General features: G+C 39.9%; 1 protein-coding gene across 1 annotated transcript; it reads left to right on the forward strand.

Annotated features, from left to right (window-relative positions):
- LOC311340836 (complement C3-like) lies at positions 1-26,219 on the forward strand. The gene is made up of 43 exons (XM_084465726.1): positions 1-183; positions 2,972-3,170; positions 3,281-3,446; positions 6,691-6,779; positions 7,027-7,115; positions 7,220-7,302; positions 7,381-7,468; positions 7,573-7,678; positions 7,792-7,909; positions 8,043-8,158; positions 8,663-8,806; positions 9,052-9,151; positions 9,323-9,417; positions 9,549-9,734; positions 9,871-10,023; positions 10,432-10,558; positions 11,202-11,270; positions 11,478-11,690; positions 11,952-12,072; positions 12,239-12,327; positions 12,497-12,636; positions 12,819-13,031; positions 13,223-13,280; positions 13,414-13,506; positions 13,656-13,853; positions 13,954-14,029; positions 14,166-14,325; positions 14,411-14,506; positions 14,820-14,970; positions 15,062-15,147; positions 16,775-16,852; positions 18,849-18,992; positions 19,371-19,433; positions 20,904-20,991; positions 21,247-21,295; positions 21,644-21,734; positions 21,812-21,901; positions 21,998-22,100; positions 22,337-22,429; positions 22,731-22,817; positions 22,910-22,993; positions 23,142-23,283; positions 26,025-26,219. The coding sequence occupies exons 1-43, from the start codon at positions 107-109 to the stop codon at positions 26,164-26,166; spliced, it is 4,953 nt and encodes a 1,650-aa protein (XP_084321852.1). The 5' UTR covers positions 1-106; the 3' UTR covers positions 26,167-26,219.
- The last annotated feature ends 321 nt before the right edge of the window (positions 26,220-26,540 follow it).

A 26,540-nucleotide genomic window follows, 5' to 3' on the forward strand; every position in this document is an offset into this window, starting at 1 on the left:
GACAACAGAGGATGTGGCCAAGGGGGCGAATTGAGGGGAGTAGAACATAAAAAACAGGATAACTGAGAGGACCACAGAGACAGCAGACCTGTGTTCAGGCGTGACGATGCATCTGGCAATGCTTCCTCTAAGTGTGGCCTGTCTGGCCCTCTTCTTGTCTTCTGTTGCTAACGGAGAGCCATTGTGAGTATCCATTGATTAGAACAGGATTAGCCTTGATGTGTTTCTGAACTGAATATATATACACACATATATATTTCGCACGAAATTCTATCGAGTTCACTCGAACTCGATAGTAGGCTAAATTGCCGACCGTGTGCCTATTGCTTTACAACATTTCCACCCTCTCCAGCAATCAAAATGTTTTTTAGGCTTCAGTGAACTACGCTATCACTTTTATATATACATAAACAACAGTTAGAGTTAGGCGCGGAGTGATACTGAACTCTGTAAACTGAACGGGCGTCATAGCTGTGTGTATACGCTCAATATACAACGGTTGGGAACCAATCAGATCGCTTGATTTAGGCCCCCCGTTTTATAATTAAGCAATAGATCACGACAGGCTGTGGTATATGCTCATTATACCACAGTTAAGGGGCGTTGTCCGTCCCGACGCGCAGCAGAGGGGCGGCGACCCCCTTCACTGTGGTATAATGACCGTATATCACTGACTGAAGTGATCTATTGCTTTTATAAAACGGTTACGTAAATATGGCGAAATGAAAGTCATAGACACCCTCAATTTTGAAAAAGCTAGAAAGTCGGAAAAGCATTTTTTTTAACAAATACAAAAAAGTAGTCCCTCCTGGCTGCCGGCAAAGTGTACGGCGGTTGCTATGCAACACACTGTAGCGTCCTTCAGAGAGAAGGCTAGGCTAAAGACGGTAGCTTGGTTCGCCGGCAATTTAGCCTTCTATCGAGTTCACTCGAACTCGATAGAAGGCTAAATTGCCGACCGTGTGCCTATTGCTTTACAACATTTCCACCCTCTCCAGCAATCAACTTGTTTTTTAGGCTTCAGTGAACTACGCTATCGCTTTTATATATACATAAACAACAGTTAGAGTTAGGCGCGGAGTGATACTGAACTCTGTAAACTGAACGGGCGTCATAGCTGTGTGTATATGCTCAATATACAACGGTTGGGAACCAATCAGATCGCTTGATTTAGGCCCCCCGTTTTATAATTAAGCAATTGATCACGACAGGCCGTGGTATACGCTCATTATACCACAGTTAAGGGGCGTTGTCCGTCCCGACGCGCAGCGGAGGGGCGGCGACCCCCTTCACTGTGGTATAATGACCGTATATCACTGACTGAAGTGATCTATTGCTTTTATAAAACGGTTACGTAAATATGGCGAAATTAAAGTCATAGACACCCTCAATTTTGAAAAAGCTAGAAAGTCGGAAAAGCATTTTTTTTTAACGAATACAGAAAAGTAGTCCCTCCTGGCTGCCGGCAAAGTGTACGGCGGTTGCTATGCAACACACTAGCGTCCTTCAGAGAGAAGGCTAGAGACGGTAGCTCGGTTCGCCGGCAATTTAGCAATTTAGAAGGCTAAATTGCCGGCGACCGTGTGCCTATTGCTTTACAGGCTTTTTTTTAGGCTTCAGTGAACTATGCTATCGCTTTTATATATAAATAAACAACAGTTCAAGTTAGGCGCGGAGTGATACTGGACTCTGTAAACTGAACGGGCGTCATAGCTGTGTGTATACGCTCAATATACAACGGTTGGGAACCAATCAGATCGCTTGATTTAGGCCCCCCGTTTTATAAATATATTTATAAAACGGGTGGCTTAAATCAAGCGATCTGATTGGTTCCCAACCGTTGTATATTGAGCATATACACACAGCTACACACAGCTATAGGCCCCCCGTTTTATAAATATATTTATAAAACGGGTGGCTTAAATCAAGCGATCTGATTAGTTCCTAACTGTTGTATAATGAGCGTATACGCAGCTATGACGCCCATTCAGTTTACGGAGTTCCGTATCACTCCGCGCCTAACTTGAACTGTTGTTTATTTATATATAAAAGCAATAGCATAGTTTACTGAAGCCTAAAAATATGTTGATTGATGGAGAGGCTGGAAATGTTGTAAATCAATAGGCACACGGTGAGTGAACTGCTCGATAGTAGGCTAAATTGCCGGCGAACCGAGCTACCGTCTCTAGCCTTCTCTCTGAAGGACGTGTTGCATAGCAACCGCCGCGCACTTTGCGAGTGGGGTCTGGCTGCAGCCTGTAGGACATGGACATCCACATCCAACTCCGTCCAGTGGCGAAGCGTGGTTCGTGGGACGTGGAAAGTTTCAATCTCTTCTTTCAATCCCTAACCCTAACCACTACTACCGTAACTCTAACCCTAACCACTACTACCGTCATTTTAACCCTAACCGCTACTACCCTAACCCTAACCACTACTACGCTATCCCTATCCACTACTACCCTAACCCTAACCAGTACTACCCTAACCCTAACCACTACTACCCTAACCCTGAAAGGGTTACATCATTTACTAAACATCGTCGCTGACGTAAAACGATTTTGCCGGTAGCAGTTGGATGTGGATGTCCAAGTCCTACAGGCTGCAGCCGGACATTATTGCACTTTCCAGGCAGCCAGGAGGGACTACACTACATTTTTGTATTCGTTAAAAAAACGTTTTTTCTAAATTGAGGGTGTCTATGACTTTCATTTTGCCATACTTACGTAACCGTTTTATAAAAGGCTGGATCTCGATAATCAATGTTGACGCTGGGGTTATGATGAAACCTTTTATTTATTTTACATGCAGCTGAACTGTTATTTACTTCTGTTCAGCATTATCAAAGGTCACACAGTGTAAAGTCCATACAATTACCTCATACCTCATCAACATAATTACAACATATAAAAAATAATGTCACTCCTCTCTTTTTACATGTGATTTATTTTTCTATTTTAATCTTTTCCAGGAAGGTTTTGTCTGCTCCCAACTTGTTCCGTATCGGGGCAACAGAGAACATCTTTGTGGAGTGTCAAGAATGCTCAGGTGCAGACTTGACTGTTCAAATATTTGTTAAGAACTTCCCAACCCAAACTCAATTTACCCTGGACACCACAACTGTGACCCTAACCCAAATAAATAACTTCCAGGCTTTTGTTGAAATTAAGGTATGGTGGTTATTCTGTTGGTTGTATTAGAAAACCTGTTGGCATTTAAGTAGCTACCTAATAACTATACCTTTTACCCTGTCCCCTCTACCTGTTGCATGTTGAGTTAGATCCCGGCAGATGAATTAAAAGAGGACCCTGACCTGAAGCAGCATGTGCTCCTGGAAGCAAGGTTTTCTGATGGAACCAATCTGAAGAAAGTGGTCTTGGTCTCCTTCCAGTCAGGCTACATCTTCATTCAGACCGACAAACCACTATACACCCCAAACAGTAGAGGTAAATTTCTTTACAGAACACAGTTTTATCAAATTCTAAAACGGTTGGGCGAGCAGCAGGGGAAATAGGACTCAAAAGCAGGACTCAGGAGGCAAAAGTCTGAGTAGAAATTATGGTCTTTACTAGCGGATAGGTCAGTACACAGCAAATCAGTTTTAGATCAGGCAAACAATCCAGCAGGGAGAAAACCAGGGCCCTGTTTCCCGATAACGATGGATCCACGCTCGTACGATCCATCGTATGATGGATCTTACGATGCATCGTTACTTTTTTCCGAGCGTTTCCCGAAACTCCTCTTAACATGAACGCGCGTGCTCTGCTCTTACGACGTCGTAGGATTGTAGCTGTCCACTGACACGGTGCTGAAATGGGCTCGGTAGGAGGGGGAGACGCAGGAATGTTGTTGGATTAGACTATATTTTGTGGCAGCAAAAAAATATCTCCCCATCAAGGCCAACAGCAGAGTAGCCTACGAAAAGAATAGACATAGATAATATGAATGCTACAAATATTAAAACACAATTGATTAGGTCTAGGCCGACATATGCTATATCAGTCCTAATCCCGAACGCACCGTGCGTAGGCCTACATTGTTTCACTGCATTTTCTCCCCTGAAATAATTCCATATTACAAAAATTAAAAATAGCATGCGTCTGTGTGACAACTATAGCATTTATTTAAATGTGCTGATTTCTGAAACATGCTTTGCGCCGCAAAGAGGGCAGACTTTCTCTGATTCCGCAGAAGGTTTCATTCATTCATTCAGTGATTGGCGTGCCACGCACTCGTCTAGAAACTTTGGTGTAAACATTAAAAATGCGACGTTCCATTCATTCATTATCATTCAAACGCAGATGCATTGACACGGCTATTGCTGTTGCTGGTCTAGATCGATTCCTGCCCATATTGTTGGGCAGGGGTATGATGGTGCAGGCAATGTAAGTGGAAAAGGCATGCATCGCAGCAGTTTCCCGCAGCAGTCTACGTTCACTGCAGAAACCATGCTCTCAACTTGGCGATTGTGCACTCCACTAAGGTCAGGGATGTTCGTAACTGTCTAGACACGGTCCAATAAATAGTGAACTTCATCACAGCCTCACCGACGCGCCTACAGTGCTTTATGGCAAACAATTGCAACAAAAAACGCCTGCAGAAATTCTCAGACACCCGCTGGTCTCAGCATGATTCATGTAGCCTACAGTATGTCTTCTGTCATTGAGGACATTTTAACCACAGTGGTTGAATTAAAATCAGAGGGAGACAGCAAGTGCAGCTCGCAAGCGACCTCCCACACAAGAGCAATGGAATAATTTGATTTTATTATATGCCTTGTGATAAGGTTGCCTTGTGACGTGGCGTTTGATCGGTACATTTCGACTGCTACTGTATTTTTGGAATTTTAAATTGCTGCAATAAGTTATATTTTTGTTGACTTGTAACATGTCTCTGTCTTTGCTGTTTAAAATCTAACAGTAGTCTACGAGTAATATATATGGGGTAATGTGAAATAGCGCCAGCTGGATAATCAGTGGTATTGGATGACGTGTTTTAATAAAACACATCCAATACACGGAATGTCCAGCTGGTGACTCTACTGAGGCTATAGTAACGATGCATCTTAGTGCACTACGAGTACCCCTGGAGCCGTCGTTAGCTACGAGGGTTTTAACGACATCGTTATGTAACAATGCTTTCGGGAAACGGTCTGAAAACTCGATGATTGTACGAGGGTTTTAACAACGTTGTTAGGCTAACGATGCTTTCGGGAAACGGGGCCCAGAGGGGTATTCCATCCTTATAAAGACACTAGTAATATAAACACTACCAAACGTAATACCAGTCGTTGTTATCTCAATTATTTCAAACACTAATAACATCCAACAGAGTAAAGAGAAACCTACTCCAGTCCTTTACAAACTAAACATGTTCATAGATATTGCACCGTTACTTACTGTTAAATGAACGTACACTTTTGCGTGAGGCTTTCGGCAGCTGAGACCGTTTTCACAAGCCGTATAGAGCTGGTAAGTCCCGCCCCTTCTGCTAAACCCCAGTGGACCTCTAGGTTGAAAAATCGTTAATGCAAGTGAATGTGAGAAAATAATAATTTTCTGGTCCTGTTTGAATTGTGCCATGAATGTCAACATATGTTGTCTGTGAATTTTTAATATAATTTTTCATGTTAAGAGTTTGACAGTATATACAGTGCTAATGCTAATGCTGCGTATTTTGCCATAATCTATGGAGACATCCATAGGAAACATTAGATCAAGATGCCTGTGTTTTGTACCCAAATGTCACCATTCCAACAAAATGGGCTGTTCTTTCTTTAGATTCCCGTCTGATGTTATATGTTATAGGCGACATGTAGTCTTTCTCATTATGTCTTTTCCACAACTGCTAGCTACAATATACTGTCAAACTCTTAACATGAAAAATCATCAGTTGGTTGTACATTCCCTGTAATAATAAGATAGGTGCCCAGTAATTAATAATAACTATATAATCGATAATTAGTAACCAGTAGTTATTAAAAAAAAAAGTAATAAAAACAATGGTTATTCCTGAATTGTTAACCTGCATAACTTCCCATCTTGTTACCTACATAAAAGTTTTGGTACGTACTGAATTTGGTACGTACTAACGGTGTATCACGCAGTACGTTGCAGGCTGTAATCTAAAGCGTTACCAAAAATGTTTGCCCTCGCGATTCTACGGGGGGCAAAGGTCTTGAGCCACCTCCCCCCACACTAAACAACAATCAGAGTAATCTTCTGCCCCAATTCCATACATCCAAATATATCAGCATAATAATATTAGCATATTGAAGCATAATAATAGCAATTAATGCAATATATATATATTTTTTAAGTTAATTCAAAACTAATACATTCAGAATATCCTGTTTTTAAAATATAATATTTACATTTTGTGAATTCAAAGGTGTTTACCACAAACAATAGGAAATGCATATATAACAAAGACTGGGAAACTACGATTGGCTGAAGCTGGTACAAGGCGATTCTTAGTTTTATTTTCCATGGTCACACTGGGGGGAATACGACATGAGCACAATTGAGAATGTTTATTTTTTAACATAACATTTTTAAATACCTCTCATTATTGATAACGTGTCCCACACAAACATACTCTCTGTCCCGCATTTGGTTGAGGCTCTGGTCATTCTAGGGTTAGGATGAAAATGACATACCAACATTGTCTTCCTGCTTGTGTCTCTTTCAGTTTATTATAGGGTGTTTGGTGTAACACCTGGTATGAAACCTATTGGATTAGCCCATGACGAGGACTACATCATCAACATTAATATTGTGGTACAGTTTCATTCTGTATTTTTAATACTATTGTTGTTTTTAGAGCTAAATATTTAAATTTCATAAAGGTATTACCTGCAGGCCAAAAAAAACATGCTCACGCTAGATTTATTTAGTTAGTTTTCTTTCACATAAATGCATATTAATTTCAGAGAATTACATTGTCTCACAAATGTAGGCCTATATGTTTTGTTTCAGATATTTTGATACTTAACCTTCCTGTCTGTGGTACATGTTGTTTTAACAGACTCCTGATGACATTATTTTACCAAAGGACCCTGTCAGACTGAATTCAGGAATATACTCTGGACTTTACATTCTTCCTGAAATAGTGAGGTGGGCAAATGTTTTTTTTTGCTCATGATTATATATATTTTTTTGGAACTAAACAATCATACTGATTAAATGGGACGTGTGGGTGTGTTTTGATATATTTGTAGTAACGGGGTGTGGAAAGTGGTAGCCACATTAAATAACAACAAACAGCATGAATACTCTGCTGAGTTTGAGGTCAAAGAATATGGTAAGACATTCACCATTGTGAAATATTTCAGGTTAATCTGATGAATGAATATTTTTAACACTGATTATTTTTTCTCAGTTTTACCGAGCTTTGAGGTTACAATTACCCCTGATAAAAAATACTTCCATGTCGATGATGAGCAGTTGACCGTAGACATCAGAGCCACGTGAGTTCAAGTCAACATTTTAGGGGATGTTGTAGGATAAAGGTACATACTTATATTATCTTTTGATAATGAAGTTCACTCAAGTGAAATATCTGTGCTTTCAGGTATCTGTTTGGGAAAGAAGTGGAAGGGAGTGCTTATGTGGTCTTTGGAATGTTTGATGAAAACAAGGAAAAACATAGTTTCCCAGGCTCCATTCAGCGAGTGATGGTCAGCATATTTCCCTCTTGAAGTAGTCACAACTCTAAGGATTTATGATTATGATTTCAGGTAACTACATATTCAATAACAAAATTGATTCAGAAATTGTCATTTGTTGTCAGGTAGTAAATGGTAAAGCACAAGCCACATTAACGAGGGAACAAATCAAAGAAACCTTTCCAGACATTGAGAGTCTGGTGAGGGGTTCCATATATGTTGCTGTCACTGTGCTGTCATCTGGTGAGTGGATTATGTTTGCATCCTAATTTAAATCAAAATATTGGGTCAGCATTTGTTCTTAAGAGTGTGTGTGTGTGTGTGTGTGTGTGTGTGTGTGTGTGTGTGTGTGTGTGTGTACTTATTGTCCCGCCAGGTAGTGAATTAGTGGAAGCAGAGAAACAAGGCATCCATATTGTTGCATCTCCTTATACAATCCATTTGAAGAATACCCCACAGTATTTCAAACCAACAATGTTCTTTGAAGTTGTGGTAAAGCACTTTTTTTTCCTCACACTTTCTCAAGTTAACCTCATATTATCTAATGGTGGCCTGGAAGTGTAAACATTAATGTGATGACCACCTATATAAATCCATCCCAACACAAATGCATCCCCCTTATACAAAAAACCTCCTCCCTTATTCAAAGACGTGAAAATGAAAACCGAAACATTCAACCATGAGAGGTTGAATTTAAATGCTGCAGGTGTACCACAGAGGGTTGGAGACAACCCTCTGTGGTACCCTATACAATGGGTCAGTGGGTCTGACAAAAAAATTTTTTTTGAATGTTTATTCCTTCACAGATTAGCCTGCGGTATCAGTCCAGACTTGACATATAGTACATGGGCTTTGGTTGGTTCATGCTAGAGGTTCTCTCCTTTTGGAAGATGCCATACAACACGATTAAAGAACCAGGCTGACATTAAGTAAGCTAAGATTGTGTGAGCAAATGTTTTTCCAGGAGCTGAGTGTGTCTTGTTTGTCTCTTGCTAGGTTTATGTTGAGTACCCTGACGGCTCTCCAGCTGCTGACGTACCATTACGGGTGGACCCAGGTAACGTTGAAGTCAAAACGACCAAAAATGGTTTTGCCAGGGCCCATATCAACCCATCAGGTTCTCCACGACTGGATATTACTGTGAGTCACATGAGCGCTTTTTCTTGATTTTTATTTATTTTCCTTAAACATGCCCTATGTCCATCAGTGTTTGGTTAAGATGAAGTACCAGATAATTAATCAGCAACTATATTCTAGGTACAAAAGACCACTGTTTTACTGGAAAGTGATCTTTGAATGCTATAAAGAGACTTTTTAAATGGCTCTGTTTTTGGATTTATGGGTTTGATTACGCTTATGTATTTGTATGTTTACATTTATGATAGGCAAGAACCACTGATCCACAAATTTCAAACAACAGACAGACATCAGCAACTCTGAGAGCACTTCCTTACAACAGTGGGATCAGCAGCTACCTACACATCGGTAAAGAACAAATTTACATAACGACATTGTTACATGTAATCCATTCAGTGGTAGTTATCATATCAGTCGTTTTTATATTTGCCTTTCTTCAGGTACGTATGTCGTTGTCTACTATTTTGCAATAGTTGTAGTTATAACGGTTAGAGCTTCTCTCTGTTATTTTTAATGCAGGTGTGATCTCATCTGAAGTTAGATTAGGAGATAACCTCCAAATCACCTTCACTCTCCACGGTGCTCCACGGTCCACTCGTGCTATCACTTATCTGGTGAGTAAAGTTGAACGTGTATCTAGCAGATGACGTAGTTGCCTCTTTCCATGCTTATGCTTTTGTTGGTTTATGTAATGAAGTTGGTTTGATGAAGGCCCTCTGATGTATGAGCCTGTTTATGTATTCAGATCCAGAGCAGGGGCCAGCTGGTGAAATATGGCCGTTTCAGGACAGAGTTGATGTCAATAGCGATGACATTAACAGTCACCAAAGAAATACTGCCATCATTCCGCATTATTGCTTACCACCGCGATCGAGGTGAGGTGGTCTCCGACTCTGTCTGGGTGGACGTCATAGACACCTGTATGGGCTCGGTGAGGAGAAGCTGACACCAATTTAGCTGTGTTTGGATTCGTAGAAACATAATCTCCTCTCAAGTCTCGGCTTCGTCTCTGAGTTTTTTCAATGATGAAATAAAACCCTCTTTCTTTTGCCTCAAAATTGCTGTAGTTGAAGTTGGAATCAGCCAGAACTGGTCCCTCATTGCCTCGGAGAACATTCCGCTTCACCATCACAGGCGAACCAGGAGCCACAGTCGGCCTGGTAGCAGTTGACAAAGGAGTCTACGCCCTCAACAACAAACACCGCCTCACTCAGACAAAGGCAGTTTCTCCATGTTTTCTTTCATTTATTTTTACTTAAAAGTTTGATGGTTGTTTATGATTGTTAGATCATGTTTGTTAATTTCAACCTAATGTTTTTCACTTATATAAAGCAGTTTGCTTTAAATAGAAAATAGCCAAGTATGACGGTTCCCCAAAATTAGCTTTGTTACAAATCGAAATGTTTACACTAACTGGAAAATTGTATTGTGAAAAGCATGACTTTTCCACAACATCGCAGTAAACAGAAGTAAAACAGTAGTAAAGCAGTAAAGCATGATATATTTCTTATATATTTATAATTCAAAACACCGACCCAAACAGTTAAACTGAAGGACGTGAAGGTATATGGTCATATAAGGGAATAAAATATCAGGCTGAAGTTATTGTTTTTCTCCACCCCCTTCAGGTGTGGGATGTAGTGGAGAAGGCTGATACAGGATGCACACCTAGTGGAGGGAAGGACAGCATGAACGTGTTCTATGATGCAGGACTGTTGTTTCAGAGCAACCTTATCGGGACTGCGGACAGACAAGGTACTGAAACACCCCACTAATTGTCACTTTCTCCCCAGTCATAGGTTTCTTCCTGTAGTTATTTGGCCATTTGAAAGTTGCCACAGTGGAAAACACAACACAACATTGGTTCCAACCCCAAGGGGGGGGGGAAACCCAGAGCAACTTAGATTAAAAGGAACTGGCAACTAAAATAGCGCTGCTTATACTGTAATAATGCAACCTGTTGGATAAATAGGTCGAAGGCAATGTTTATTGATGCATTCATACATTCATACATACACTAAACCACTATACACGGATACTCATACGGTATCAGTGTTACCAGGTATTCATACAGACCTGGATTAAAGCACATGATGCTCATGCACGTAGCACATGCTGGCAGGGGCAGGTGAAAGAATAGAACAATACGAGAGAGATGCTTTTATCCAGAGTAATTTACAGTGAATACAGAAACAGGTTATCAGGCAGTAGATTTGGTAAGATTATCTAAGGACATTGGGGTCCAAACACAGACTCTGACTCCTTTCAATAGTTTCAATAGTAATAGCTAAAAATCGAGTGATGTCACTGCTTACTATTATATATATTGTTTTTGTTTTTTTTGTACTATAATGTCATTATTATGTTATGTTTAATATAATACATTGTTCTGTTCCAGTGTTCAAATGTGGAGTTTCAACAAGGACGAAGCGTGCCCCCGCTACACTCGATGTTAGAACTACCCTCTGTGAGTAAAATGAAGCCACCAGACAAGTTGTTTTGTATGTAGGGTACACAGCATAGTTCCCTCTAGTAACACGATCAACATTGTTGGTATAAATATATGTATTCAGATGTGAAAAGTCACTATTCTACAAATGTATACTTTTCAGTAGTTCACATCACTTTCCCTTTCCACACCTTTGCCTTCACCTCTGCTCTGTATCCCTCTCAGTGAGTGAATACAAAGACAGCTTGCTGCGTCAATGTTGTTTGGATGGGATGGCGGAAACGCCGCTATCATACAGCTGTGAGCGGCGCAGGGAGTACATCTCAGATGGGAAAGCCTGTGCTGATGCCTTCTTCAAGTGCTGCCAAGAGCTAATCCAACGACAAACTGAAACTGAAAGTAAAACTGCTCGCACAAACTCACTGCGAACGGCTCGCAGTAAGTATTAGGGATGAGGAGTATGGACTTGGATGGCATTGGGTAATCTTTGATAATAAGGACATTTAAAAGACCCTGAGGTCTTGTTCTAGACTGCCTTGACAAACCACATCATGGAGGAAAGAAAAGATGAAGACTGAGGAAAAACTCTTTGGAAGAAGATATCTAAAGAATGTGCAATGAAAAAAGATTTGGAATGCAGAAATTATCAGCAGAAATGTTGATATGACTATATCTTACCTTTTTCATCTGACACTTTAGGTGAGGAGAGGAATATTGTCTTCAAGGACAGCGGGGAAATTGGTACCCGTACTGAATTTCCTGAAAGTTGGCTATGGGTAGATTACAAACTCCCTCTTTGCCCTCACGATGATCCCAACTGGTGAGCAAACTGAATAAATTACATAAAGATCTCATTAACCAGGCCGTTGATGTCAGTTGTTAGTCTTTTGTGATTTGTGATTTATAATTTATTATTGAAACATTTAAGATTAAATATGTAATGCAAATTTGACAACACATAAACCGAAGTTTTTCCCATAATTCAGTAAGACAACATCTTTGGAGAAAACGATTGCATTGCGAGACTCGATCACCACCTGGCATCTTACTGGAATCAGTCTGTCTCCGACTCATGGTGCCCATTCCTCTCTTTAACCTGTGCATGCGCCTCATATCCAACACATCTAATTTCCATTTAGTCTCATTAGCTTTTGTCCTTATTACCTTCTTATCTGATACATGCTCCCATTTTTCCTCTGGTTTCATTGTGGTCACATTACTCGTCTCCTCCGTTCGTCTTAAAGGTATCTGTGTAGATGACACAATGAAGATAATTGTCCAGAAGAATTTCTTCATTGATCTTAGACTACCCTATTCAGCTGTCCGTGGAGAACAAATTGAAATAAAGGCAATCCTTCATAACTATCTGTTGGACGAAATCACAGTGAGTCTGAATATTATTGGTCAAATTTGTTAACTAAGTTTCCAAAACCACTGTGGGGGTAAAAGGGAATTTAGTGATAAGTACTAATATAATCATGCATCTTAATTGCATTATTAATTACCCATCCCTTCATACTCATGATGCTCTTTCCACTGTTTTACTGTTTTTACTCTCAACCAAAGGTCCAGGTATATCTGAAAGAGTTAACAGATGTGTGCAGTTTAGCGTCAAAGCGAAAGGAGTACACCCAGACAGTCAGAGTGGCTGCCGAGAGCACACGCTCCGTGCCTTTCATCATAATCCCTATGAAGCATGGCTGGTTTCCTATTGAGGTGAAGGCTTCCGTCGGGAATCTACAAATTGAAGATGGCGTCAGAAAGATGCTGCTAGTAGTGGTGAGTAAACGGGTGACGGGATAATATATATTTTTTATATACTCCTATTGCATTCCTGTGCTGATGACCTCAATTGTATTTAATACAATTACAGTTTGATGATTGCATTTCATCCAGACATTTTATTTATTACAATTTCATTAATGTCATTGAACAATGTGTAAGTAAAAACAAGTGTACTTTTTTGATAGCCTGATGGAATCAAGAAAAAAGTCCAAGTGAATAGAAACCTGAAAGTTGGCAAAGGCCGTAAGTTTTAGTCTACTTAACACTGGTACAAAAAAAACTTAATATGGTATAAAACACAAATTAACTCCCAAATATTAGTAATCATGAGTAATCATGGTGATGAACCGTTTCCAAAACTGTATTCAACTTTCAGAGAACTTCCAACAGGTGGAGATTATTACAAATCCAATTGATGTGGCAAATATTGTTCCAAACACACAGACAACTTTACAAATATATGTTATAGGTAAGATGTATTATTAATCAATTAATAAACAGGTTTTTTTTAAACCCTAATTTTTTTAATATTAGCATGTGCAGTATCCTATTGGATAAGCACTATGTCGTGAACTACCTACTTCTGTTCTGTGTGTGGGGCTTTATATTCATGTGTAGGATCGCAGATGAACGTGGAGAAGGTCCTGAGTGGCTCATCTATAGGCAGTCTAATCCAACAGCCCAGAGGCAGCGGAGAAGAGAACATGATCCTCATGACTCTACCTGTTATTGCTGCAACGTATTTGGATAAAACCAAACAGTGGGATATAGTGGGATTTTCAAAACGTGATAATGCCCTTCAATATATTATGACAGGTACCGCTATATACACTTCTTTCTGTTGTTTAATGTGCTCTAAGGGGGTAATTTAAATGCTTTTCCTCCATTGGTAATTAAGGTGTGTGTCTCTGATCAGGGTACCAAAATGAGCTTGCCTTTCGCAAGGCTGATGGAGCTTTTAGTACTTTTTTTAGTACAACTGGTCTCTCATGGTAAGGCATTGACCCACTGGAAAACATGATCTAAACATTAAATAATACAATAATAATAATAACCCGGTCATGCTCTTGTATGCTCAGTGAATTCTCATTCAACTTCTCTCTGTTTACATCCCTTCTTCTACCAAAGGCTGACAACTTATGTTGCAAAGGTGTTTAGCATGGCCTATAGTCTGGTAGACCTCGACAGAAATATTATCTGTCGTGCCATCAAATGGTTGATTCTATACTCACAGACGCCTGATGGCAGGTTCATGGAGATTGGAAAAGTAATAAATGGAGAGATGATGGTGTGTACATGGAGTTATAAAACAATTGTAATGGTGGATAAAGCACTTATAACTATCACTCTCACTCACTCTTGTGTACATGTAGGGGAATGTGCGTGGCTCGGACTCTGATGCCTCCATGACGGCTTTCTCACTCATTGCCATCCAGGAGGCAAGGCCGATTTGTGAAAACATTGTTCATGTGAGTAATACATTTATTACCACATTTGTTTTTGTACCCCTAGTCACCAATGTGTGATATTTAACACATCGGTAAATAATCACCCGCCATTGGCTACCTCATACTAAATATCTCCAACATAATATTTCAAATTCAAGGTGAAGAATGATAGTAATAATGAAATGGGATCATTTATAATAACCGTAACAACAACAAAAATGAATGTGCTGTTTACAATCCTTCTCTGTCTGAGACAGAAATGTTTTTGGTTATTTGCTTTGAAATCAAGCATTTCATCACCTGGTATTAAACAATTATCAAACCATTTGTCCAGAGCATGACAGGAAGCATAATCGCAGCTGTGGGTTACCTGGAGAGACGTCTACCATCCCTGACCAACCCATATGCCGTTGCCATGGTATCCTATGCACTGGCCAATGAAAACAAGTTAAACAAGGAGATCCTCTACAGATTTGTATCCCAAGGTTTTCCCGCCTCCGGTCCAAAACATTACAGAAATATATTGGTGGCCATCAGTCACATTCATAATTGTCTTGTCTCCTCTGCGTTCCTCAGACTCCTCCCACTGGCCAGTGGCCAATCATGAAGTCTTCACACTGGAGGCCACAGCCTATGCTCTTTTAGCTCTGGTCAGGGTCAAGGTGAGCGCCGCCCCTTTAAGGAAACTAAAGTAGTCCCCATAGAGCGTAACAGTGACTTTTTTAACAGCTCTGGTTCCGGAAGTAAATTTCCCATTCATTTTCACCGTCCACTTTTCGTAAAAGCGTTATATAAAGAGTTTTAAGCCTGGAACCAAGCCAATCGTTCGTAGAGGTAGTCGTGACCAGAAAACGTTTGATTCAGGGCAAAAAAGAATTTGGAAAACAGAAGAAAAGGCAAAGGTACAAGACTGTGTACATTATTTTTGTGAACGAGTTAAGGAACTCCTCATCCCATAAACCATTGCGGACCTTTTCGCAATTGTTCCAACCCAATAGTTTAGCGCGTTTCTTGCATCTTATAACCTTTGTCATTATTATATTGTTTATATTGTTAATAGAAGTTGAGTCATATATTCTGTGTATGTGTGTGTGTATGTTAATGTTTCATATAGTGTATAGCGTTGTCATCAACATGGTATGCCCCTTCGTTGCTGACTGCAGTCACCACGTAATAACGTTACTCGTTTTTAATACATGTGAATTCAGTCTCGGATTCCAATTACATATTCATTCAACATTTTGTATTCCTAGCTTTTATACTACCAAAATTACTAAAAAGCACTGCTAGTGCTATATCATATATTTTTACTTTTATTTTTAATCATATATCTACATATTTTTCAACTGAGCTCATTTCCTCTACAGCTCTTAAAACAACTCTCTAACTTTCCATTAATCTAAGTGAAATCATGGTTGCTGCGGTAAGCGATCGAGTTCAGTGACAGCAGTCGTCCACGGCCTGACTTGCGGGTGCAGTAAACGTTTCCTGGTAACAGTGAGCTCCACCAATCAGAGACGTTGTGTCACATTTTAGGACTATGGGTAGTGTAGTGGTTTCAAAGACATCGCAAACAAAACATGTTTTTCTAAAAAAATAGTTGTTGCCCCATTTAACTTGTGGCTTCTACAGGAGCAAATACCATCAATTCAAAATATAACGGCACATGGTACTTATAATTTGGATGGTTACGACATTCTGGCTTTTAATCAAAATCTCTATGATAAAAATGAATGGGAATGGGATTTTTACTTCCGGACCACACTGTTGCGCTCTATAGTCAACAATACATAGGATAGGACACTGTTCAGGAAATCAAGTATATGTGGAATCTGACACTAATTATGTGTCTGAACTCTATCGGCCGACACGTGTTAGATGTCACCCTGTGACAGCTTATTTGCAGAAAGAAAAAAGGCATTCCCAAAGCCTAGGCTGCAGCAGTCATAGGCTGCATTTCTCGACTGCACCGTCATTGAATGCTGTCCCAATGTTATGGCCCCTTTATATGCAGCCAAGAGATGTGTAAGATGTGTGAGATTTTTTTAATGTCAAATCAGAACTGGAACCTTTATTAACCTTTTATGACGTTACAGTGGGCCACAGCCTTGTTCGACGGTCTCATTTATACATGACCATGGTCTGATATTGTATTAACAATACTGTTAGATCAACATTAGGGCTGTGTAACTGAGATAGCAGATTTCTTTACTAGAACAATAGAAAAGGTCCCAACAATACTTGTTGGGACAGCATTCAGCATTAAATTAAAAAAATATCTGTTTAAAGGAGTTTGAGGATGCTGCACCAATTGTCAAATGGCTTAACACTCAGAGGACTGTGGACGGAGGCTATGGATCCACTCAGGTAAAATGCATTCATTTAAATCTTACATTTCACTCTGTCTCTTTGTCTTCTTTGGCTTTTTTATTTACTTTCGTGCTCTGCTATAAACATTTGCGGTTTTGTCTTTCACTATACGTGTCTTTCTTTAGTTTGGATTTGACTTTCTTGGATATTATGTTTGATGAGAAAACAACTTGCTTTTTCTTTTGAGAGTGTCCACTTTTCAGACAATAACCATGTGTCTTTCTCCAAGCTTGCTATCACAAGCCATTGGCCATCTCATAGCAATGTGAAGAATGATGGGAATAATAAGCCGTTTTCACATATGTCCTCCGTCTTTTCTCCGCATTTGTAGAGCAGGAGGTTCGACCGTGAGGGTCATTCACACTTATTCACACTTGATGCCCGATATGCGGACATCGTGTCACTCAGTCATCAGTAGAAGTAGCTGGTTTAGGGGGGCGGGCTTGCAAGGGGCGGGATATGACGTAGGGTCTCGGTTTGTTTGGGTTTGACCGCGGACAGCACGGAGGTAGAACAGGCAGAACTCATGCGCGATCATCTTAAATGTTGCTGCAGCGATGCATATATTCCGTTGCATCCACAACATCCGCATCGATCGATGAAAGATTGGAGCATGAGTAAGAGACAAATAGAAGAAACGACGAACAAATACGGCCCGTCGGTAGAATAGCGGGAGAATAGACGGTTGCATGTCCATATTGTCCGTATATTCTCTTCTCGTATTTGTGAATGACATATCCTGACGTTGGACCTCCTGAAAAAAGACTACCCCTGAGGTAGTATTTTAGCCGGCGGAAATGCTAATTACCTTATATATGAATGAGCAGTAGGATGTCGGCATTTCACACCAGTTGAGTGGGCGTGTTGATGATGCTTCGGTCTACGTTTGCATGTCATTGAGTGGCACCCCTTTTGTTCGCTGAATGGTTTAAAAAATATTTAAATGTGGCACTGCTTTTCAGAGTCATTTGTGGTGAACGCTAAATGATAGGTATTATCGTAACCCTCAAAGTACACATCATACAATAAATGACAATACATGAGTTCACAGTTGCACACATATATAGAAAATATTTTTTTGTTATTATGTTTTTTTATGTTTTTTTCTTTTTTCTCGACCGTAGTCGAGGAGCACAGGGGAGATGTCCCATCCAGGGTCGATGTTCTCTCAGGGGTAACGGCAGTGGGTCTGCTTATAGGTTTGAATATGTTCGGAATGAAGCGGCCACCGATGCTTGACAGGCTGGGTACTTTATTCTTAGTTTCACTAACTTTACAGTACACGTTTGCTGACACGCGCTACCGCTCGCTCTCCTCGCTCGTCCACTCACACACACACACTGCCATTCTCGCGCACACACATCCGCTACTCTCGTAACAATTATTATTGACAACAGTTAGCTGAACATCATAGGGTCCCGTCCTTCCACTCCCTGTTTTCTCAGTTAAACACAGAAATCAACTACATTTGTCCCAGTGTTAGATGTGAATTGAAGCCAAAAAAGACGCTCTCTTCCTCCGGTAACGCAGTCGTTCGTGACGCCTTTCTTGTTCGTCGTTTTTTCTATTTGTCTCTAACTCATGCTCCAATCTTTCATTGATTGATGTGGATGTTGTGGATGCAACGGAATATATGATGCATCGCTGCAGCAACATTTAAGATGATCGCGATGAGTTCTGCCCATTTTGCCTGCGTGCTGTCTGCGGTCAAACCAAAACAAACCCGATCCCGCCTCTTGTGAACCTCGACCCTATGTCATATCCCGCCCCTTGCAAGCCCGCCCCCCTAAACCAGCCGGAGATTCTACTGATGACTGAGCGGCACCGATGTCCGCATATCGGGCATCAAGTGTGAATAAGTGTGAATGACCCTCACGGTCAAACCTCCTGCTCTACAAATGCGGAGAAAAGACGGAGGACATATGTAAAAACGGCTATAGAAAGTAATTTAAGTAATTTATAATTTATTTTATATTTTTTCTTTCATGTCCAGTCAACAATCATGGTTTATCAGGCAGTTGCAGAGTATTGGGTGAATGCTAAGGAGCAACAATATGAAATGGATATAGTGATTCAACTACCACACAGAATGGTGCCAATGAGAATCAACAAGGAATATAACTTTTATACGACACAGGTAAGTATTGGCACCCACCCCAACCCTTGAGTGCAGCTCGGCGTTAGCGCCAACACGTCACTTCCCAGATTCAACCACCCGTCGCTGTGCCCTTCTCTTAAATTCCTCAATAATCACTGTCACCTGCTCACCTGCTCCTTCACCCTCATCAGTGATCAGGTGCAACCAATTAATTAACACAACCGGCTCTTCGGTCACTCCCCCCACACAAGACAGTCAAAACAATGCCTTCACACCAAGTTCTTCATTACAGTATAAATAAAGGTCAATGGTCCATGAGCCTTTACTATGCTATTCATAAATAGTGTTATAAATGGTGAAAACATCATGAATTGTACCAAGTCAGGTTTTCATTTATTTATTTATGTCTGTCAACAGCTCAGAGGAATTTTCCCCGAAGTGAAAGTGACTGCCACAGGAACAGGCGAAGCTACTCTAGCGGTGAGGATATTTTACATTAATGCTTGCATAGTTTCCAATATTTGGATATAATTATATTGCGATTAAGAATCATGTATATTGGGGGATGGGGGATGGCACTTAATGAACGCACTTAATGCACGTTGTATTCATTCATTGTACTTAATTGTGTAGCATGTACTTAATTGTGTAGCATATGCATCTTGTGTAGAATGTACTTAATTGTGTAGCATCTGCAGTAGCTAGCTATCACTGCTGTATATGGGGAATGGGTTGGCATGGCGATTGTTAGTACTTGCACTTGGTTCTATGAACATCTTTACTGTACCGACATATGTGCGATATATTGTTTCACTTCTTATGACAAATGTACTTATTTTATTGTAAGTCGCTTTGGATAAAGTTTGATAAGTGTCTGCTAAATGCCCTAAATGTAAATGGGGACCTTTTGAACCCTTTTGTATTCGTTAGGATTGAATGTATGTAAAAAATTAAACAGGCTACCCATTCCCCTAGTGGTCCCCCATGTGGTCTGACCATTTTAATGTATTTCAATGACCACAACTTGACCAAATGCCCACACATGTTGTAAAAGCTGCAAACTTGGCAGCTTTTACTTTTTTGGCACCAGGTGAACCAGTTGACCGTGGGACTATCTTGTGAGATAAGGGGGGGGTGGTGTACGGGAGTACGGGCTGCCGGAGTTGACGCGCCAGGGTTACCGCGCCGAGACGCGCGTTAACGCTGAAATGCGATATGCCGGCGGGCCAGTTCTGATAGACATTAGATATTATCTGGCGGGCCGGATTAAATTACACTTCGGGCCGTACGTTTGACACCCCTGACATAGGCTCTTCGGTCTAAGATGGCTGATAAGAGGAAATTCCATAGCCAAAGGCTATGGAATTTCCGAAAGCAAAGTGTATGCATTTGTTTGAAGTTTGCCTATCCAAACCGCATCCTCTCCCCATTGCTGGCTGGGCCTTAAAGGGTTACACATATCCTTTTTCTAATGTCTGTTTTCACCCAGGATTTTGCCATGACTGATGATGATTTGGGTATTATTACTTCCGGTAAACCTGCTTTTATGGCATACTTGCCAAGCTCACCATTTTGCAAAGAATGGAAAACTTCTCCTTCTCAAAATATAGTCTGTTCTGCTCCAGCTGGTTGATATCTGGAGTGTGTGGCAGCAATGCTAAGAAATGCTGTGAAGGAGGTCCACTGTTCAAATGACCTTGACCAAACGTAGGCCATTCTCATCATGCTTGCCATACCATGCAGGACACCATTATCGTATACATGCAGCTCTATTTGATTTTGTACTTGTAATTGATTTCCGGGCTCTTTCTTAGATGAAAAAACATTGAAATAATAAGGTGTGTGTGTGTGTGTGTGTGTGTGTGTGTGTGTGTGTGTGTGTGTGTGTGTGTGTGTGTGTGTGTGTGTGTGTGTGTGTGTGTGTGTGTGTGTGTGTGTGTGTGCATTAAGCTTGTGTCAATGTATTATGAAAGACTTACGACCAACAAAACCCTGAAAAACTGTGAGAGATTTGACCTCAATGTGGAGCTCAAAACAGGTGAACTGGCCAATGTCTCTCTTTCAGTATTTACAGCTAACCTTTATCTGTCTAAATGTCTTCACATACATCTTTTTTGTTTGCAACAAAAATGTTAAAAATGTTATTTGCTGTTATACTGTGTAAATGTTATATACGCAGATGCAGCGAATTGGGCAGAACACAATACAAATAGTACATTAATACTATAGTACATTAAACAGTTAAATTTCCTCCTAAAATGTAAATGTTCTTTTCATCCTGCTTGTCTTCTAGAACGAATAGCTGAGGATGGAAATCTATACATGCTTAAAATAGAGATCTTGTAAGTAGACTTACCATGATTTGTTTATAAATTTTTATTTGGACGGTAACATTGGTTGTATATGGATGGTTGGCTGGCTGTACTTCTGTTATGTAACTTAAGATTAAATAATTGAAACCATCAACACTTCATCAACATTTAGCAGACGCTTTTATCCAAAGCGACTTACTTATGGTTCATACACACATTCACGACGGCGGGATCAACCATGCAAGGTGACAGCCAGCTCGTTGGGAGCAGTTAGGGTCAGGTGTCTTGCTCAAGGACATTCAGAGATTGAAGCCAGGGATTGAACTAGCAACCGTCCGGAAACAAGTCAACCCGCTCCACCTTCTACTCTTCTTCCAGGTTTAGGGATGCGGACAAAGATACAGGCATGACAATCTTGGAAATTGGTTTGCCTTCTGGTTACTCCCCTGATCTAGAGGATCTCCAACTAGTGAGACATTTTTTGTATTTGTTAAACAAGTACAAGATCTTTGAATACATTGCATTAACATGTTTGTGTGCCTGTAGTTGTCCAGAGGACGGGACAGAACCATTACCAAGTATGAAATGGACAAAGTGCTGTCAGACAGAGGCTCCCTAATCATTTACCTGGACAAGGTAAGTCACTTCACTTTCCCCATTTTGCATACGACCACATTATCTCCCATCTCCACAACTACTTCTAGTTACAACCTTTGTGTTTGCCCTCTTCAGGTGTCTCACACACATCCAGATGAAGTGGCTTTCAAGATCAGACAGACAATGAAAGTTGGTGTCTTACAACCAGCAACTGTATCTGTCTATGAGTACTATGATCGTGGGTATCAAAAATCATAATAATAAAAAAAAACAGGGCTTTGTCATATGGTTATGTCACATAACTATGCTTTCACATGTGTATAGTATATGAACATTTTCATGTATGCACATTTTTACATGTACTTCTTTTTTTACACGCATGCATTGTTGTATACACATTTATTTATTTTTATTGCCGTAATGTACATTTGTGCTGAACTGCAAAGAAATCTCTCCCATTTTCTGTCACTGCAGCAGAGAAACATTGTGTGAAGTATTACCATCCAGATGGAGATCAGGGAAAAATAGAAGTTCGCTGTCAGGATGATGTATGCGAATGTGGCAGAGGTAAACAATATTCATTGTTGTGAAAAAAAAATATATATATATATATATATATATATAATCTTAACGTTAGCACTGACAACAAAGAACTGTTCACAATGCTAGATAAAAATGTCTTATGTACACCCAACAGTCTACTGCTTCACAGGAGCACAATTACCATGCTTGATTTAAGTAGTAATCCAACTATCCTTCCAGCTGAACCTTTCAACCAATAAACAACCTGCTATATTGAGATACCAAATGCACCCAAACACATTGTTCCAAGTCATTTCACTTAAAGGCTGATGTTTTGTCTTTCCAGAGGAATGCAGCATGCAGAAGAAGGGTGAAATCGACACAAGGGAACGAATGGAGAAGGCTTGTGATCCTGAAGCAAGAATAGATTATGGTCAGAATGTGTGTTCCAGTTTGTGTATGTAAATATATGTAAGTGAGAGATGGGTCAAGCAGGATAAATGTGTGCAACCCCTCTGTCCTTAGTGTATAAAGTTACAATGGAAAGCTATGAAGACCAGAACTCCACTAGTGTTTATAATATGCGGATAAATCAGGCGATCAAGGAAGGTAAGCGTTTGTCTGCTTTAAACTTCAAGCTTGTTCAACTGACAGAATATATCTGCTGATCCTGAGATTCACATTAGTTACATTCTCTCTAAATCTGACAATTCATATAATCACAAATGCTGCTTCTGTTTTCTCCATTTACATACAGGATCATCTGATAAAGAACTAAATGATAAACTACAAACCTTCATTGGTTATTCTCACTGCAGAGAAGTTTTAAATCTGGAGCTAAATAAGAGCTATCTCATCATGGGCAGAGTGAATGATACACAGAGCATTGGTGGAATTCAGTAGGTTTAATATTTTTATACATTTTTAGCCCATTAATGGCTTTTGGATGGTTCCTCTGCTTGAAATGCGTTTGTTGGAGTCATATTTATCACAGTATGGAGTTTGTAATGAATAATGCTGGGACCACTTTATCCAGTACGTCAACTCCAGCAAGAGAGTGGACGCAGTCACAGGGAACAGTTCTTGTTGTTTCTATGAGGTTCAATGATTGGCATCAATACAGACTAGTCTTCAGCACAATGTTCAAATATTGCATGAATAGCGAATCAATTAATGAAGTATGATTGAATGAATCAATGGATAAATTAATGTTTCTGTAAGATAGAAAAAATTAATATACAAATAATTATTGCTATATTTAAATGCCAAACACACCAGGCTTTAGTACTAATAGCAAAAGCTCCATAAACATACATAACATACTATAGATTGCTAATAGCTTAACTAGCATTCTACAAACACGTTGTGCTATAACACAATCGCCACAGCGGCGAGACAGAGTGAGTGACAGAATATTATTGTAATATCCGTCTACATCAGGTGCAGTTCAGTCTCATTAATAATGAATGCACAGAGAATGATTCACAAATGTATTTTGTGATTTATATATAAATGACTCTTCTCACAAATACATTTCAATGCACACACAAATGGATATCGGTATGTATAAATGTAAAATAAATCCATAAACAAATAAGTTTCACAAACACATTTCTGATCCACACACAAATGTGTCTTGTTTTAAATAAATGTCATATAAATCCATAAATATATGAATTTTAAAAGTATTTACAATTTTCATCAAAAATGTGGAAATTTGGATGTTGTTACATTTATATACAAACTGTTAAACTTAAATTTACAAGACGCTTTTCATTTGTGAGCTTGTTTGTATTTGTGTGTGAACTGGGGCCCGTTTCCCGAAAGCATCGTTGCGTAACGACGTTGTTAAAACCCTCGTAGCTAACGACGGCTCCAGGGGTACTGGTAGAGCACTAAGAGGCATCGTTACTATAGCCTCAGTGGAGTCATCAGCTGGACATTCTGTGGTATTGGATGTGTTTTATTAAAAACATCCAATACCACGGAATGTCCAGCTGGCACTATTTCGCAATACCCCAAAAACAGTGGTTACCGCCGATATATTACTCGTAGATTACTGTTAGATTTAAACAGCAAAGACAGAGACATGTTAGAAGTCAACAAAAATATAACTTATTGCAGCAATTTTAAATTCCAAAAATACATGCGATACAGTCAAAATGTACCGATCAAACGCCACGTCACAAGGCAACCCTATCACAAGGCTCATAATAAAATCAAATGATTCCATTGCTCGTGTGGGAGGTCGCTTGCACTTGCTGTCTCCCTCTGATTTTAATTCAACCATCATGGTTAAAATGTCCTCAATGACAGAAGACTGTAGGCTACATGAATCATGCTGTTCAGCGGGTGTCTGAGAATTTCTGCAGGCATTTTTTGTTGCGATTGTTTGCCATAAAGCACTGTAGGCGCGTCGGTGAGGCTGTGATGAAGTTCACTATTTATTGGACCGTGTCTAGACAGTTACAAATATCCCTGACCTTAGTGGAGTGCACAATCGCCAAGTTGAGAGCGTGGTTTCTGCATTGAACGTAGACTGCTGCGGGAAACTGCTGCGATGCGTGCCTTTCCCGCTTACATTGCCCACACCATCATACCCCTGCCCAACAATATGGGCAGGAATCGATCTAGACCAGCAACAGCAAAAGCCGTGTCAATGCATCTGCGTTTGAATGATAATGAATGAATGGAACGTCGCATTTTTAATGTTGACACCAAAGTTTCTAGACGAGTGTACGATGTGCCAATCACTGAATGAATGAATGAAACTTTCTGCGGAATCAGAGAAAGTCTGCCCTCTTTGCGGCGCAAAGCATGTTTCAGAAATCAGCACATTTAAATAAATGCTATAGTTGTCACACAGACATATGCTATTTTTTATTTTTGTAATATGGAATTATTTTAGGGGAGAAAATGCCGTGAAACAATGTAGGCCTACGCACGGTGCGTTCAGGATTAGGACTCATATAGCATATGTCGGCCTAGACCTAATCAATTGTGTTTTAATATTTGTAGCATTCATATTAGCCTATTCTTTTCGTAGGCTACTCTGCTGTTGGCCTTGATGGGGAGATATTTTTTTGTTGCCACAAAATATAGTTTAATCCAACAACATTCCTGCGTCTCCCCCTCCTACCGAGCCCATTTCAGCACCGTGTCAGTGGACAGCTACAATCCTAAGAATCTTCTTAAATAAATCCCAATCAATAATGAATAAAAAGTATATGCTTCTGGTGATTAACATTAGCATCAGCTGGAGTTGTGAAACTGAAATACATTTTCCATTTCTCGGCTAAAACACTGCTATTTTGGCTGGGGGAGTACTCAAAGCCTGCTCACTCTACACACCCTATGTTTTTTGCCTTGCATGCTTTAACCCATAATTTACCAATAATTTTGGAGTGAATTATTCTAGGTTTCAAACTTATCGAACTTAAGACCATAACCTGGAAGAAACCCTATTCCTATGAAATTTGGTCTAAAAAATAAAATAAAATTACAATCAAAATGTAGTTCTATATTATGAGATCAGATTAGATAGAAATGAAAAGTCAGGAAAAGTGACATCTGATAATATGATGATTATTTGCAGCAGTATCAATGACAAATGTGTTTTTCCCTTTACTTTTTTACCCAGGTATGAGTATGTGCTACGGGAGAAGACATGGATAGAGTACTGGCCAACCCAATTGGAGTGCCGGACACCAAAGTATAGACCTACCTGTGAGGGCATAGAGGACCTAACTTTGAAATTAATATTTGATGAATGCATGGGTTAATGTGAAATAAGACCCAGGCCACCGAATATTTGATTTGCCTTCAACTTTGTAAATTTGTATTTTTGACATCAAGTTATGCATGATACAATCATTATAACCTATAGCTGTAAAGTGTCCTTTACGTTCAGTCTCACCATTGTCTCAATCTGAATGTTAATTAAAACAGATAATATCAGCACTTGCTTTAGTGTATTTGTTATGTTAGGCTGTAGCCCATATCTAAATGCCTTCATATACTTTTGCTACATGGAAGACAGTATTTGAAAGCTACTTGACAAAAACCAATCCAACCAAATATGCATGGAACGATGCTTTTCATAAGGCCCTAAGCATAAAAAGAAAGCATAATTTTCTCTGGACTGAGAGCACCCTTT

This window comes from Micromesistius poutassou (assembly GCF_964030765.1).
Source record: "Micromesistius poutassou genome assembly, chromosome: 3".
Classification (NCBI taxonomy): domain Eukaryota; kingdom Metazoa; phylum Chordata; class Actinopteri; order Gadiformes; family Gadidae; genus Micromesistius; species Micromesistius poutassou.

Excerpts from the sequence above, each read along its gene's own strand:
- LOC311340836 (XM_084465726.1), top strand. The coding sequence starts at position 107 with ATGCATCTGGCAATGCTTCCTCTAAGTGTGGCCTGTCTGGCCCTCTTC. Across the intron at positions 9,152-9,322 it reads CAGCAGCTACCTACACATCG|GTGTGATCTCATCTGAAGTT; the intron begins GTAAAGAACAAA and ends TTTTTAATGCAG. Across the intron at positions 18,993-19,370 it reads ATAACTTTTATACGACACAG|CTCAGAGGAATTTTCCCCGA; the intron begins GTAAGTATTGGC and ends GTCTGTCAACAG.